At 35.7% G+C, this 17,730-nt stretch overlaps 1 protein-coding gene across 1 annotated transcript; it reads left to right on the plus strand.

The window, feature by feature from the left end:
• Positions 1-14,385: 14,385 nt before the first annotated feature.
• Positions 14,386-15,142, plus strand: LOC121795590 (LOB domain-containing protein 29-like). The gene is made up of 2 exons (XM_042194123.1): positions 14,386-14,664; positions 14,756-15,142. Exons 1-2 carry the CDS (start codon positions 14,386-14,388, stop codon positions 15,140-15,142), a joined length of 666 nt encoding a protein of 221 aa, XP_042050057.1.
• Positions 15,143-17,730: the final 2,588 nt, after the last annotated feature.

Here is a 17,730-nt window from a genome sequence, read left to right on the forward strand (position 1 = left end):
TGGCAAGTAATTGTAGTAGGCAGTTTGCTATACTGTGTGAAGATTTATGTTGATTATTCATGCATTACCTACTTGTTAAGTATTATCAATAGGGACTTCCCCTTGTTATTAAAGTATGGATTATACAGCCTAAAAAAAAAATTTATTTACATTGATGTGATTATATGAATAAGCCACTAATGCTATATTAATGATAGATGTGGCAAGTAATTATTAGCTATAAGCAGTCACATCATTTCTAGTGCTTGTAGCATCCAAGAAAAATTAGAAATAGCACATTTTGTAGATATTCATTATGGTATAGTTATGTTATCACTCATTGTTTTCTGGTTGTGCTTACTAGATAATTGAAGCTTTTCATTTAATATTGGGTGCTATGTAATGATAATTATGGGTTGACATAGCTATAATCCATGTGAAAATTAAGGAGCCCTTCATCCAACTACAGATAGTGGGATCAATTTAAATTTAACTTTAAAGTTCACAAATCATGCAAGAAAGAGAAACTATAAAGTCCATCATATAAATTGTCGAGTCATCTTAATGTGCATCGATATTCATTTACAAGCTCATTCTCCATCTCAAGAAGAAAAAATAGATACTCCTACGGTGTAAGCAATTATTATAATAAAATAATTGATTTGTGCTTTCCGTTGATCACTAGCTTTAACAGATACTGTTAATCAACAGGAAAAGCACATTTCCCTTTCTTTCTTTGGTAGTGTTATGTTACAAAAAAAAACATAATAATGAGTTGTAGCCGCTAATTAACCATGATTTCAATGTATAATGAAAATGGAGTGTAAGGTGATCCACAAAATCAGCCGCATTTTACCAACAATTTCCATTTCATCATTTTTTTATTCTTCTCAAATATCATGTATTTATTTAAATTTTAATTAATATATGAAAATGAAATAAATTACTAAAAGTTTAAAACTGCTTAATTAAAATTTGAAAATTGCATTAATAAAATATCAAAAGAAAATATTAACTAAATAACTAAAAGCACAATTTAAATTCCTAAATATACTTGATGGAACAAATTTCACTTTGTGTTTCCATATTTCTTTGATTAGATCTTTTGGAGATGATCACAAATTCCTTAGTTGTGGGTGGGAGCTTGTCGACACGAAAAATCTTAGAATTAAGGCGATGCACCCTAGGGGTGGCACGGTACGGTATACCGCACCGAGAATGTCATACCGCATACCGTACCGCAAATTGCGGTATGAGAAAATGTCATACCTATACCTTATCGAATTTTTTGTTATACCGCATTGCGGTATACCGATAATTCAGTATGATTATTTCCTATACCGTTACCATACCGTATTGCGGTATACCGTACTTTCACGTTATCCCGAAATAAGGTATGGTATACTGAGTATGGTATACCAAAATAAGGTATGGCATACCGTTATACTTGTGTTTCATACCCAAAAAAATTCTATTATAGCCAAATATTTAAAATAAAATTTCACCTATTTAAATAATGTCCAAAAGATTAAAATTACACCACAATCAAATCTATACAGTGGACTTGATTTGCATCTCCGCGTGAGTGTGTTTGGGGTTGGGAGCGGTTGAACTAAAATATGAAAGTAGGGTTAGGGATTTTAACATATTAACTATTTTTTATATAAATTTTAAATACAACATATATATCAATTTTTTGGCAAATATAAATGCGGTATATTGCGGTATACCGCGGTATAGGAAATCTATAACTTTACCGTACCGAAATCTATCGGTAAGGTATCATACCATACTGCAACTTGCGGTATACCACAAATTCGGTATTTCCGATATTTTTTCGGTACGATAAGTGCGGTATTTCGGTATATTTAGTCAGCCCTAGAAATGGGCTATCACGGGCGACTCCCAGGATAGATTCAACTTCATCTTCACCCCAGGTTGTTGCGGTTTCTCATTCGTCTTTGATATCATATTATGCAATAGAATACCCACATCCATTGTGTTGGCGATGTTGGTTTATACCACATACGTGTCATACCTTTGACTATCGCTTTACGTGCTTGGAGCACGCCAAAAACCCTCACAACGTCCTTTTGCACAGCCTTTTGCCTTTGACAAATACTGATTTCTTTGATTATTTGGATATGTAATCGACTTCACGAATACCAACCATGTTGGACAAATGTCATCTGCATGGATGACAATATATTCGATAGTTCGGTGCCCTGCTAGCACATAATTCGGAAGATAGAATATCGTTAGGACGTTGATGTCATTGTTTGATCCCGTCATGCCAAAGAATGCATGTCAGATCCAAAGTTGATGATCATAAATCGCTTCAAGGATGATTGTCGCCACGCCATTGTAGTCACTAGCATACGTACCTCTCCATGTCGTCAAAAAATTCATCCACTCTGCACATATATTCTATGTTGTCTAGCATGCCGTCGAAAAAAATCACATTTGAAGTGTCTCAACTAACTATTTGCCCTTGAAGCCAAGGGTATACAAGTCATTTTATTTATCTCCTTATTACTTTCTTACCCAATTGTCATATATAGAATTAACAAATGTTAATTTTTCATCATGACATTGTTTTTCAATCATTATTTAATACCACAAAAAAATAGACGAACTACACACCATTAAATTTAGTTTTTGTGCTACTGAAAGTTTGAATCCACCCCCAAATGATCACATTCTTCTGTCCCACAAGATTTACATCAATCCCTATTTTAAGGTTTGAACATTGAAGATTTGCCTACTTTTCAAACTACATTTTAATTTTGTCTATGCATTTTCCAATAATAACTGCAAAAATATGAAAGTAGAAATGTTTAGTTGGAAATGAAGTTCCCTAGTGTTGTCTATAGGTGCCCAAGGTTCCGGAACCGCCGGTTACGGTTTTGGAAATTGTCGAACCGGAACCGAACTGCGAGGGTGTTTCGCGGTTACGGTTTCGGTTCCGGTTCCAAACCGGCGGTTTTTTTACGGTTTTTCACGATTATGAACCGCTGGTTTTTTACGGTTTCGGCTTGGTTTCACGGTTTTTCGCGGTTCCGGTTTGGAACCGCCCAGAACCGGCAATTCCGACATGGTTTCGGTTCGAAAATTTTTGAACCTGAACCGAACCACGGTTCAAAAAGCGACGGTTTCGATTCGAGTAAATTCTTATAGTTTCGGTTCAGAACCATAACCGACGGTTACAGTTTCGGTTTTAACCGCCAGTTCGGTAAACCTGGGGCAGGTCTAGTGTTGTCGTTTTCAGTAGTAGTCAAAGTTATCTCATTTGGGATTGAAAATTATATTGTACTATGTCCCTAAAATTTATGCCCAATCTTCACTAGCGGAGTATATATTTACTTTAGTACATGTGTCATAGTTTGGTGACCATTTATAAAATTTATCCTAGTTACTTGTACAATTACAATAAAATAACTATCCGCTTTTATGGGTATAATAATGTTTTTTGTATTTTTATTATTTAGCAAGTAGGAGTATACTCCCTCCTTTCACCATTTAAAGAGTCATTTTTGACTCAGCACGAGTTTTAATAAATTGTTTGATTTTGTGAAGAAAAGTAAAGGGAGAAAGTGAGTGGAATGTGAGATCCATTTAAAGTATTAGTTTTATATTGGATTGTGAGTGTAAAAAGCTGGTGGCATGTGAGATCCGCATACTAAACGTGGAATAAAGTAAATGGTTCTATAAATCGTGGATAAATCAAAATGGCAAAATGGTTTTTTAAATCGTGGACGGAGGGAGATGGAGTGTATATATTTTTACATATTTTCAAGATGTCGGATCATTGAATCATAGTCCGTGCGGACTGATTTAACAGTGAGTACACAACTTCTTGTTACAATTCTAAATTATTTTTATATCTATATATCATTAATTGATGTGATTCGTTTATTTATTACTATAGTAATGTTATGTAAGATTCTAACAAGTAACATCAATTGAATATGTATACTCAAGTGTCTCGGTATATGCATGAGCTACGAGATTTCATATGAAAATGTGATTTCAGAAATATATAAAACATGTGTGTTGGATGTTAGAAATACACTACTAGCATTGCAAATTAAAGCTAGACATGAGCAATCATCGTCACACGTGTGTTAGACTCACGTGTAACTGTTTATATATGTATACGACACATCACACATTATATCAACTACTCCATCTTTTAAATTTGTTTCAACCAAAAAAATCTCTTAAATACCTTTATTGGTCAAGACAATTTTGCATATATATGTGTGCAAAATATATATGCAAAATTTGCAGTTTATTCTAACAATGTTTAACAAAATTATTAGCTGTCAGCATCTAGAATAACAAACTAAATTATGCGAGATTGCGAAGTGGTCTCAAAAAGTTTGAACAGGAAACACAATTTCACCTTAAATCAAATGTTTGCTAGAAAAGGTTTGCAGCTTCAACATAATTAATGTACATGTAATTGATTAATACTTCGTTGATACTCTGTGTTTTAGGGAATACATACACTGAATGAAATGATTGAATCATTTTTATAAGTTTTTCTTTCTGCCCTGCGCATATACACACCTATAAAATACGTATAATTAAATTTTATATTAAACCTAAAGTCTAAATTAGAGATCTTAGAATAGGCTGTGTCAAACTGTCTAAATTACACTGGCATATTTATAAAATTTATTTTTTACAGTAGAGATAAATTATGGAATTAATCTTTTTGTAGTTATGTAATAATTGACATTGTTGTAGATACATTTTTTTAGTGTCATAGATGCAATGTATATAACGAATTCGATGCATTAGCATAATGCTATAGACTTTCTGAATCTTTAATGAAACAGACTAAATGTCAATAAGCAATTGCCAGTCCTTATATACATTAAAAACTTAAGTTTTATAGTATACAGTAGCTCTCTAGATTCAATTGTTTTTTCACATACCATATTAAAAGTAATTTATGAGAATTCTAACAAAATCTCAATTACATATATTCAAAAGAAGGAATTTGCACGACACCAAAAAATATAATTTGTATCTATCTATGACGATCTATAGAATAATATTGTTTTTCATTGCAATATTATGATACATCATGTTAATGTACATATATAGCGACCTACATTAAATGTATATAATGCTGAAAAAGTGTAGTGATAAAAATGATAACTATATTTATATTCCAATAATTTGTATATAATGAAGTTTATTGTAGTGGAATAATGATTAGTATTCAAATACAATGTATATAAATGACCTAAGTTAAGTATATATAATGCACAAAAAATTTATGTATTTCTTAATTGTATTACATATTATACTCCCTTTGTCCAATAAAAAATATAGGCAATGGATATGGCACGAGAATTAGGACAAAATTGGTAAAGTAAGAGACATGAGAAGAATTGTATTGTAAAGTAAGAGAGAGGAGGAGAATGGTAATTAAAGTAGTGTTAGTGGATAGTGAGACCTACATTATTAAATTGATATAATTTTTCAAAAATGGAATGCACATATTTTTATGGGACGGACGGAAATGAAAAGTGCACATATTTTTATGGGACGGAGGGAGTAATACATACAACACAATTATCAGTTAGTGATGTTCATATATATAATATGAATGTCGATATGATGTTAGTGTACACCATGAGTATGAACAATAGTTAATGTGCAATGAATATAATGTAATAAAATGTACTTATTTTTTAATAAAATGGGAAGTCAAGATACAACCCAGTCAAAAATAAAAATTTCAAACAAGCTAAGAGCATCCACAACCGTGCTCTTGCCAGCGAGCACGGTTGTGGGCCCGGACTCACTTTTTCTGCGTGCTCTCTGGCAAAAGCACAACACCCACAGCTGTGCTCTTCCGCTAGGACGAGCACAATTCAATTTAAAATTCAATTAAACAAAAATATTTCCATAATATTAAAATTCATTAAAAAAACCTAAATAATATTACAAATGACAAATAAAATAAAAACGACATAATTAAAATCCTAAAAATTAAAAATTACATAATTAAAATACTAAAAATTAAAAATTACATAATTAGACTCCTAAAAATTAAAAATTACATAATTAAAATCCTAAAATTTGAGATTGAGAGAGTTGTTTGGTATAGTGTCATTTTTTGTGTTTGAAATGGGACTATTTATAGATGAAAGTATAAATTTTGGGGTAAAAATAATGAAAATAAATAAATAATGGATATATTTTATTAGGAAGTGGGAAAATATTTTTTTATTAATTTTGAATTTTTCAGATTTTTTCGATTTTTAAAAAAAAATGATAAATCAACGGGTCAATCAGAACATGCCACGTCGACGCCTCGTGCTCTTGCCGTTGGCACGGACGTGCTCTTAGCTAAGAGCACGTCCGTGCCAGCGGCAAGAGCGCAGCGGCGGCGGAGCTCGTCCTTGCCAGCGGCACGGACGGACGGACGCCGTTCGTCCACCGTTGTGGATGCTCTAAGTAACCAAAAAACAACAAAAGCACAAAAAACTATATAAGACGCTGGCAAAAAACACACTCAAACCAACGAGACCGGACTAAAATAATACTACTAACTAACAAACGCAACACCCAAAACTCCAACTACCAGTGATTTGTCAATTTTTTTAGGCCATCTTCTAACTTTGAACAGCTCCTCATCCACTTAATTCGGTAAAAATGAAAAATTCAAACCCCAAACTTTAATCAACGATCTCAATCTCTAAAAAATAATTTTTTTTCTCAACGTTCCAATTTGACTAGTCTTAATTTCTATCAAATTTAACACGTTATGGGTATAATTGCAATTTATATAATTTTTAAATTTTATACTACAAAATCCCATGAAAAAGATATATCGGGATCTGTAATAAACTAGTACAACCACAATTTTTAAAGGTCTTCTACAGTGTGAACAAGGAGTGTGTACATGCACGAATGGTTACAAATTGTTGAAAAAACTATACTTGTTTTTTAGCACTTTTCTAGTTGCTGTTTTTGTCTTCGATCCACCCCACCTCTATAATTGAGATATTGAATATTCGATATTTATGTTTCAAATAGTTTTAGTTAATTTCCTTCTATCCTAAGGTAGTTGATTCATATTCCATTTTTCGAATTATCTAAGAGTAGTTTAGTGATTTTCTTTTTCACCAAAAGACTTTATTCTCACCGACTTTACTATTTTTTTCTCTCACTAATACTTTTTTCTTTCTTTTACTTTTAACATTTAAATATCCCATTTTGGATGAATGAGTAATTGAGTTGCAAATATTACTCTACTTATTTGACATAAGAAATGTGGAGCAGTGCAAAAGTGTATATCTCATAGTAGTTAAATAAAGAAATAAATAAACTATTAAAAATAGTTTTACACATAGAATATAACTTCGAAAGGATGCACCTAAGCCAAGAGTATTTATGGAGTAGTTTTTTATGGAGTAGTTTTTAAGGTTCACTTTGCACGTTCTCATCATCGCGTGACATCCAACCTCTCTAATTAGCTTGCTTTCTTTCTTTCTTTCTTTCTTTTATATTTATGAAATAATTGATAATTTGATATAGTATTAGCATTTTATAACAATTCGACGTTCAACCTGTTTAATTAGTTAGGTGCACTACCTTTGATAATTATATTTATACTACGTGCCACGTGGATGTAAGTGACACATATAATAACCATTTACAAGTTGGATAGAATCTCTAATTTCTACTAGTAATATATTACTATAGTTAAGTTCAGACAGAACATATGTATGTATGTGTTGTGTACCAATCAATTAATAACAAAATGGAAAACCAAGTCACTGTAAGTACACCATTTGAGCAAGGTAAGGTCTACATGTTGGTGGCTTAAAAGCAGTGGCAAAGTTGAGTAATTTATAATGCTAAATTAAACAGCATCAATTGTTTTTATATTATTATTATTCTGCTTTTATTGCTCGACAAGCTATGCCCTCCCCACGCTTAAAGAATACAGAAAAAAATAAAAATTCCCTACTTTAAATCTCCATGTTATATGCTTTCTCAATAGCATGTTCTTGTGTTCTAAGTGTCACTATCTTTTGTTTCATTCTGTATTGGAATATGCCTCTCTTTATTAATTACTTTAATTAGTTGTGTGAAAATTGAGGGTTTTATCATTTGAAATTCGAATGTGATGATTGACAATTTATAGCTCCACTTTGTTTTGTAATGTGATTCACATATGCAATATTTGTTAGCATCGCTGACATGTTCTCCACCTTATTTAGCATTTTTGTTTTCATTTTATTAATTTCCCCTATATGCTTCATAAATTATCATCTAATTTGCAAAATTACATCGTAATCAAAACCTATATTGCTACTTATATTCCTCACCTTTGAAGTTAGAGGGAAGCGGAGATTTAATATAATTTATACTAGTAGTAATTAAATTCGTTACTTCCGGTCATAATGTTAGGTTGATCAGATAAATAAAACGAAAAAATTAATAACATCAACTGCTAGTTAGCGGTGACTGCAGCTTATCTCAATTTAGCTTAAACAATATCGTTTCACTTTATTAATTTAATGATTTAATCTAATCATAGTTTAATCTAATTTTAGCAAATAGCTAGGTTGTCTATTTGGCTTTGTAATTTGGGCCGCTCAAAAGGTAAGACAATTGACATTTGACAGCAATATAACAACTAAAATCACATAAATACAACTTTTCATCTAAATATTGTGAACATGGATTTACATCATTATGTAGCCATGTAGGTCTGATGTGATCTAATAGATGCTATAAAATGTTTAGAACTCAAAATTCTAACCTTTTAAGAAAAATACTTATAACCATATATATGAAATTCTCTCTCATCCATATTAATCCTTTTCATATAGAAGAGAAGATCATCATTTAATTTGAAATTATTTACTCATTCCAAGTGAATTTAAAATTCATATATAATTTAAATTCACTGTTTAAAACGATAGAAACCACATTTCTATTTTAGCGGAACTAACATAATTTAAGATATCACATCCTTGATTACATTTTAATTATATCTATCACGTCGTTTGATTAGATTACCAAATTTTTATAGTTGTAAATGTATGCATTCGAGGAAAAGAAGAAATTGCCCCATGCTTCATATTTTGACAAGACTTTTGCTTGGGATTAACGAAGAGCGCATGCAGAAATTTGTAGGGTGAAGAGCTAAGAACTTTGATTATTTCTGATTAATTGCAGAATCATTCGGAGCATTGGTTTTTGTATCGATAAAAAAAATAGATAAATCTCATTGGAACTCCAAAAATTGATTAAATCTACAGATCCCTATAAGCAAAATGCTAGGAAACCTTCATTTGTTCATATAGCAATTCTTCAACTTTTGTTCATATATATATATATATATATATATGTCTCTCTCTCTCTCTCTCCAAGTCGGCAATGGACAGAAGGCCGAATAAATGAAATTCATGTTTCTTACTTAGTATGGTTCTGATACGATCCTAACTCTCTTCTATTATAATTATTTTGTTTAGATATCATAAGGATTTAGCATATCTTCTTTTATTATTTTGTTTAGATATTATAGGGATTTAGCATATCTTTTTTGTATTCACACATATTATAAATATGTGTGGAGTCTTCCATAATATTCAATCAAGGAAATACAATATTAATCTTTTGCCCAACGACGAGTTGAGAATTATCTTTTACATAGATTCTGCGCTGCCCGACGGATAGGTCTTCCGCGCACAGCCAAATCTTCGCCTCCGCCGATCCTACGCAAGGACGCCGGAGAAAAGATACGAACAAGGTTCGTATCAACTGGTGCTTTCATTGGACCTAAATCCCTAACGATTCGATAAAACGGACAATAACGAGATAAAGATAATCCGGCGCCCGTGAGGGTCGGCGGAGATAAAGATCTGGGCGGCTGTGCGCGGGTTCCAACCCGTCGGGCAACGGCTACAGATCAGATATACGTTCCGGCTGTGCGCGGAGACCTTCCGTCGGGCAGCAGGTAGCGTAAGGAATTAGGGATTCAAAGAATCACACGTGGACTTGGCCAAAATAATATTGTATTTCATTGAATGAATATTATGGAAGACTCCACACATATTTATAATATGTGTGGATACAAAAAAGATATGCTAAATCCCTATAAATAAAAGAAGATATGCTAAATCCTTATGATATCTAAACAAAATAATTATAATAGAAGAGAGTTAGGATCGTATAAACTCCCCCACGGTTGAAATCCACCTTGTCCTCAAGGTAGGAACCATAAAACCACAAAGAGAGTTGAAAGTAGAAGCTCTGGCGAGGTATCTCCTCCTGGATCAAACGCCCACCGAATAGTTGTGCGTCTCCCTTCATCATTTCTACCCAAAATCACCAATAGAGAACCGTGTTGGGTATAAGATATGGTGGACACCCCCGCCATATTGTTGTCGTGACAATTCAACGCAAAAATGAAAAGTTTTGCCACACCTCCATGAATGCTCAAACACGGCGTGTCATTTCCCGGAGGAATCAACCTTGCATCGGCGGCGAGCGACGGTAATCGAGGATTCATACTTGTAACATTACTGACATTCAAATCCACATAGACACAAACAAGTGCTTGCGAACCGGAGTGAGCATCACCTGTCTTACCCAATTCTTCTGCTTTTAATTTAAGCTCATCCTCAAACAACCTTTGCTTCTCTTCCATTTCCTCTTGACTGTCCTGTTTTTTCATATCCAATCCAGCCTCGATGCCATCAACAAGGCTCTGATTCTCCATGCTCTCTCTCTTGTTCGGCTTCTCACTCAACACACTGAAATCTTTTTCTTTCTGCTCTAAACTAGATCGAAGGGCTTCGGTTTTATTTCCTTTCTCCAGCAAAGTCGCTACATCATCTTTCATCTCCAATTCCTTATGTGTTGGAACACTAATATCATCAATCTTCTCATCATATGCCCCGACAAGCACTTGCAGCGGCGTATTGTTGGTCTTGATGATCTCTTCCAGGGACTCGTCATTTGGTACAACAAGATTAGCACTCCCATTGTGAGCAACGTTGTCGGGAACATCCTCAGCTAGATTATCGTCATCAATATTCTCCTCAAACAATGCATTCACGCAGGCGAGAAGGGCGGCTTGCTCCAATCTACAACTACGTAACTTCTCGTTGAAATCACTTACGGCAGCTAGTTGGGCCGGGTAAGGCGAACGAACCTTGAGACTGGGAATATTGGGCAGACCACGCTGCTTCCCCGAATCAATAAACCTGCTGGACCGTTGAGGCGGGTGCGTGGCAACGGCAGACAACGGAGCTGTGCGGTGACTCAGCGGTCGTTCATACTTCGTAGGCTGCAAGGTCTGCGGGCAGCGATAGTCGGGTGGATCCCAACGACTAGGCGGACCCAGTGGTGGCTGATCATAATTCGAATATCCTCGCGACGGTTCCCAACAAGAGGGCTGCCACGACTGTGGTGGGTCGTCACAAGTGGCAGGCCGACTAAACTGCTGATCATACCCGCCTATTTGTTGACGATGTTGTTGATATCTTGGTGGGTCCCAACATGAACCCCTATGATTTCTCCCCTCGCGACGATATCGATCTCGCTGCGGGTTGTCATGCGTGCCAAAATTAGGGTTTCTGGGGCGAGGCCCCCTCTCCCAATTACATTTTCGTCGTGCCCCGTCACCATCAGAATCATCGTCGTCATACCATGTTCGTTGATCATACCTGCGGTGGGGGTTTGGTTCAAGATTATCGAACCGGCGATCCATTTCATCCCTCCAAGAATCCCATCTGTCGAGTCTATCTATCAAGCGATCCAATTTATAACCCACGGAATCATCGTGGTTCGCATCCTCCGTTGGGCGACCCTCACGGTCCCCCTCGTCGGTCTGCTGTCGGTTGAAACCGACGTTGTCTCGGCGGCCAATGGCGTTATCACGGCGCGACGAGCCATTCGGAAAGTAGTCGGGTCGGTTTGCGCCCCAACCTTGCCTACCGTTGTTGTTGTATCGTCTCATGAGTACACAGATGAAAGCACCAGTTGTTAAGGACCTAAATCCCTAACGATTCGATAAAACGGACAATAACGAGATAAAGATAATCCGGCGCCTGTGAGGGTCGGCGGAGATAAAGATCTGGGCGGCTGTGCGCGGGTTCCAACCCGTCGGGCAACGGCTACAGATCAGATATACGTTCCGGCTGTGCGTGGAGACCTTCCGTCGGGCAGCAGGTAGCGTAAGGAATTAGGGATTCAAAGAATCACACGTGGACTTGGCCAAAATAATATTGTATTTCATTGAATGAATATTATGGAAGACTCCACACATATTTATAATATGTGTGGATACAAAAAAGATATGCTAAATCCCTATAATATCTAAACAAAATAATAAAAGAAGATATGCTAAATCCTTATGATATCTAAACAAAATAATTATAATAGAAGAGAGTTAGGATCGTATCACCTTTTTTCTATTAAGTATTAATTAGTTTAGATATATTAGAGATTTGCATATCCTTTCTTATATTTGTTTCTTGTTCCCTAAGCTAGTATTCTAGTATTATAAATAGGAGAGCTTGTTATCATATTTAGGCATCCAACAATGATTCAATGAAATACAATATTATTTTGGCCAAGTTCACGTGTGATTCTTTGAATCCCTAATTCCTTACGCTACCTGCTGCCCGACGGAAGGTCTCCGCGCACAGCCGGAACGTATATCTGATCTGTAGCCGTTGCCCGACGGGTTGGAACCCGCGCACAGCCGCCAAGATCTTTATCTCCGCCGACCCTCACGGGCGCCGGATTATCTTTATCTCGTTATTGTCCGTTTTATCGGATCGTTAGGGATTTAGGTCCTTAACAACTGGTGTGCGGGAATCCTTCCCGTCAGGCGTTGCAGAAGTAGAGTTGTCCGGCGGCTAGAGCTCGGCGGACAGGCGGGACTCGACAACCAAAGCAGTTGCTGTGCGCGGAATGTTTCCGTCGGGCAGCTGTGTAGCTTCGGTTCGAGATGGTGGGAGGGTGAGATCAAGATGAAAGCACCAGTTGTTAAGGACCTAAATCCTTAACGTCGATTTCCACACAAAATCAAGAAACGAGATGTCGTCGTTGTCGAGCGCCCAACGTTGGGTCGTGACTTGGACGGCAAAAAGGGGCGGTTGAGCGCGAGATCAGCCTCGTCGGCAACCTTAGGAGATGTTTCTTGTTTGCTACTCAATTGAGCCAAAAGAATGATAATTTCATATATTGATTGAATTGGGGATGATACCTCGCCAGAGCTTCTACTTTCAACTCTCTTCGTGGTTTTATGGTTCCTACCTTGAGGACAAGGTGGATTTCAACCGTGGGGGAGTTGATACGATCCTAACTCTCTTCTATTATAATTATTTTGTTTAGATATCATAAGGATTTAGCATATCTTCTTTTATTATTTTGTTTAGATATTATAGGGATTTAGCATATCTTTTTTGTATCCACACATATTATAAATATGTGTGGAGTCTTCCATAATATTCAATCAAGGAAATACAATATTAATCTTTTGCCCAACGACGAGTTGAGAATTATCTTTTACATAGATTCTGCGCTGCCCGACGGATAGGTCTTCCGCGCACAGCCAAATCTTCGCCTCCGCCGATCCTACGCAAGGACGCCGGAGAAAAGATACGAACAAGGTTCGTATCAGGTTCTCTATATGTTTGCAGGAAATTGTGTTTTTTTTTGTAATAAAAACAATAATGACGTAGAAATACCTTTAAAAAATTATATGTTCTTTAAAGGTATAACCATTATCAAAAGATTCAAAACCCTGCTTTTCTAGTGATCCTAATATTATTGCGTTATATGACTAAATTAAACAACTTCCGTCATGGGAACTATAATGTTGCAAATTAGAAATTATATGTATTCGCTAAATGCGTTTTAATCGTATACATTTATTTATATACAATGTTAGAAAACATAGTTTAACTTTTTTTTTAAAGTATCCATAAATATACACTTCTATTCTCAGATTAGAATTTTCCTGACAGTAGAAAGACAAGCCCAGACAATCAAATAATCAATATACCAGACAAATGGGTTTGGTTTATGTTAACTCTTTGGTTCTTTAAGAAACCTGAAAGGAAAATATATCCTAATTAAATCATGGAGTATGAGATTTAGGAAAAAGTGTTCAAGATAACATTTTTCTCAAGTTAAAAAAATGAAATTGGACTAATACTGCAGCCCCACAAGGGAACCACTTGTAATAAACTACGTACATAAAAAATATGATCCTCCTCACCCTTCTGTTGTTTATAAACAATGGTGTGATCAAGCTAAGAACTTAAAGCAAGACCTTATAGTATAACAAACATAAAAAGGACCTTCAAAAATTCTACTCTAAAAGGCTCTGAACAAGAAGGAATTGATAGCGACATGACAGGATCTAGCTCCCCCTGTGGCGCTTGCAAATTCTTGAGAAGAAAATGTATCAAAGGTTGTGTTTTTTCGCCTTATTTCTGCCATGAACAAGGTGCTACTCATTTTGCATCTATTCATAAGGTATTCGGAGCTAGCAACGTGTCAAAACTCCTTGCTCACCTCCCGGTCAGCGACCGGAGTGAGGCCGCCATCACTCTCGCCTATGAAGCTCAAGCTAGGCTTCAAGATCCTATTTATGGCTGTGTTTCTCATATTTTTTCCCTCCAACAGCAGGTCTATATATTTTTCAATTTTTTTTTTCAATTTTATTTCAATTTATTAGGGTTATAATTAGGCTCTAACCCTAACTTTTTTTCTAGTACAGGTTGTGAATTTGCAAGCCCAATTGGCTTCACTCAAGCAACAAGCAGCTCAGTGCATCATCAACAACTCCAACTCCAGCAGCTCTGCAAACCCTAACCCTAATGATCATAAATTCTACGGTGAAAACAACTCTCCACCGCAAGATCTTCATAGCTGGTTGCAAAATCAGATGGAAACTCCACAATTTGATGCAAACAATACCTACAACTACGGTGGAAGGATGGACTTGAGCGCGAGCGCTTATGTAAAACACGAAAACTCGAATTTTGGAGAGCAGAATCCCTCCTATGGAAGCATGGATTCATTTGAAGATCAACAGTGGCCGTACCAAGATGCTGGTGATGATCTCCAGTCAGTGGCTTTTGGACACCTTCATCTTTCTTGTTGAAAATTTAGTTAATTAGCTAATTATGTTTAATAGTAATTCTCTGTCATTCATGATTTGTCTGGAAACCCTAGGAATGTTCTGCTGTCAGAATAAACCTATTTTATGGATCCTATGATTGGTTTTTAGGCCTGTGTAACCTGGACATACTTATGCAGAATAACAGCACATTATTAACCTTGTCCTTTAATTTGATATATTTGTTTATTCCCCCAACTGATTATATATAGCTTTTCAGACCTAAATCCTAGAAATAAATGAGTTACTTAGGCCATCCACAACGCTGTTCCTATACCGTTCCTAAACCGTTCCTTAAACCACTATTTGAGGGCCCCACTGTACTTTTTTACTCCATTCCTTAACTAAGGAACGGAACCTGCAACCCTCGTTCCTTAACCGTTCCTTAACCGTTCCTTAAATTACTATTCATTCAATTTCATTTTTTTTTAATTTCAACTCAATTCAATTAAAAAAACAAACACATTTTATTAAAAAACACACAACATTAAAACAAAGTTACAACTTAAACTTAAAAAAATAAAAAGCACACAATTAAAATCATAAAAAAATAAAAGTACACAATTTTAATAATTTCATCCGCCAAAGTTTGCCCAAATGTGCTCAATTAGATCATGTTGGAGTTGGGTGTGGGCGCTAGAGTCGCGTGTCCTTGCACGAATAGATAACCGTTCTTGTATAGACGGATGCGCTCCACTTCGAGGCGGACTACTTGCGGTTGAGCTTCCGGGGGATTCGGGGTCGAACCAATTTCCCGCCTCGGGTCCTTCGTCTTGGACAATCATGTTGTGCAAGATTATGCACGTATACATGATGTCGACCATGTTCTCCATGAACCACGTACTCCCGTCGTCGATCTTCTTCAAGTGATTGTTCCAATATTTGACGCATTTGTTCATAAGGATCCATTAGTTTGATTAAATTTGGGAGAAGGAAAATAGAGTTGATTTGAGATGAAAATTGGGGTGGAAATAGAGAGAAATAGATGTGTGTTTGTGATTGAAATGAGTATGAAATAGGAGTATTTATAGAGTAAATAAATAAATAATAATAAAAAAAAACGGCTATAAAATTAACGGTCTCATTACCGTTAATAAAAAAAAATTTTATTTTTTTTTTATTAAATTCGAAATTTTTTTTAAAAAAAATGAATTATTGCGTCATCGGGACGAAGCCCACTCGCGGGGCAGCGAGTGGGCTTCACGCGTCGAATGGGAGTCCGCCACGTCGCCTCGGCGCGTGGCGGAACGTTTCGTTCCGCGTTCCGGAGGAACGAAACGCGGCACGGCATGGGAACGGTGGCGGCACGGAATGGCGACGGAACGCACGCTGCAACGCGTGCCGCCGCGAAACCGTTCCTCCGGAACGGCGACGGCACCGCGTTGCGGGTGCTCTTATAGTGTTATTCCAATTTTCAACCCTAGCTATTAGTTTATGTTCTTTTTGTGGCATTCCCGCCATCACTTTTTATACCTTATTATCTTGTGATTATCCATTTGGAACGTTGTGAGCCTTGTAGGTTTTTTCCATATGTAAATTGTTTGAAGTTCAAGCCAATTTCAACAGCAAGATCAGCCTAAAGCTATCATGCATTTAGTATATATGTATGGGTATTGGGCACAGAATATTTCTTTCTGGAGATATGTATTTTCAATTTTTATACCGCAACTAATTAGTGCTCTATCTAGATATATATACACTTTGGAGCATATCACATCCATTCTACCATAAATGATCAAAACCCATGTTCAGCTTTGGCCGTTCATTTGCGTTATTAGCATTACTTGATGATATAATATTGTCCAGCTGGCTAAAAACTGCTAATGTTTTTCACTTGAGGCTCAAGTGTTTCTGTATAGACATTTTTTATTTTTAATATTTCTTGGTTTGATGAGAACATTTTGAACAACTGAAGCTAAAAGTGTTCAGAAATGACTTTTTCACAAACTCAGCCTCAAAATGCTATTCTGTATCACTGTATGTGTCATGCTTAATTACATACAATAGTAATCACCCATACACTTCAACCTAGGACAACTTGGAGATTACTGAAATTGAAATTAAATCAGCATATATAATGCTGGTATATTAATTGTTTAGTTTATGTATTGTCTCAAATGATCAAGTGAAAGGGATGAAAATATAAATCTTCAAAATAATTTTCACTCCAAGGCAATTCTTTAATCAAGTAATTTTATGTGAGTCTTTCCTGTCTTGTATGTGTTTCTCTAACCTTTCTTGTTTAAGAGAGTGAATGTGCTAACTTATGATTTTTTCCATCCTTTTTGTAAGAAAGGAAATAGTACTATGTCAATACTACCTGATTAAAATAACTGAATTAAGATTATGGGTTATGAACTGGGCCTGCTTGGCTGAACGTTTTTTCTTAACTATAATGTTGTCCATTAAATTAGGGCCTAGGCCTTACACTTTATAAGGCCTATATATGAATTCATATTCATGAATAAATATTGTTTAATGTGTTTTCAAATTTCAATACACTTCATACTTATATGTTGGTGTTAAGGAGAAAATCGAAAATGGACCTATATTCCTTTACACAAGAAACTAAA

Source organism: Salvia splendens, chromosome 3 (genome assembly GCF_004379255.2).
Source record: "Salvia splendens isolate huo1 chromosome 3, SspV2, whole genome shotgun sequence".
NCBI classification, from domain to species: Eukaryota; Viridiplantae; Streptophyta; class Magnoliopsida; order Lamiales; family Lamiaceae; genus Salvia; species Salvia splendens.

Excerpts from the sequence above, each read along its gene's own strand:
- LOC121795590 (XM_042194123.1), top strand. The coding sequence starts at position 14,386 with ATGACAGGATCTAGCTCCCCCTGTGGCGCTTGCAAATTCTTGAGAAGA. Across the intron at positions 14,665-14,755 it reads TTTTTTCCCTCCAACAGCAG|GTTGTGAATTTGCAAGCCCA; the intron begins GTCTATATATTT and ends TTTCTAGTACAG.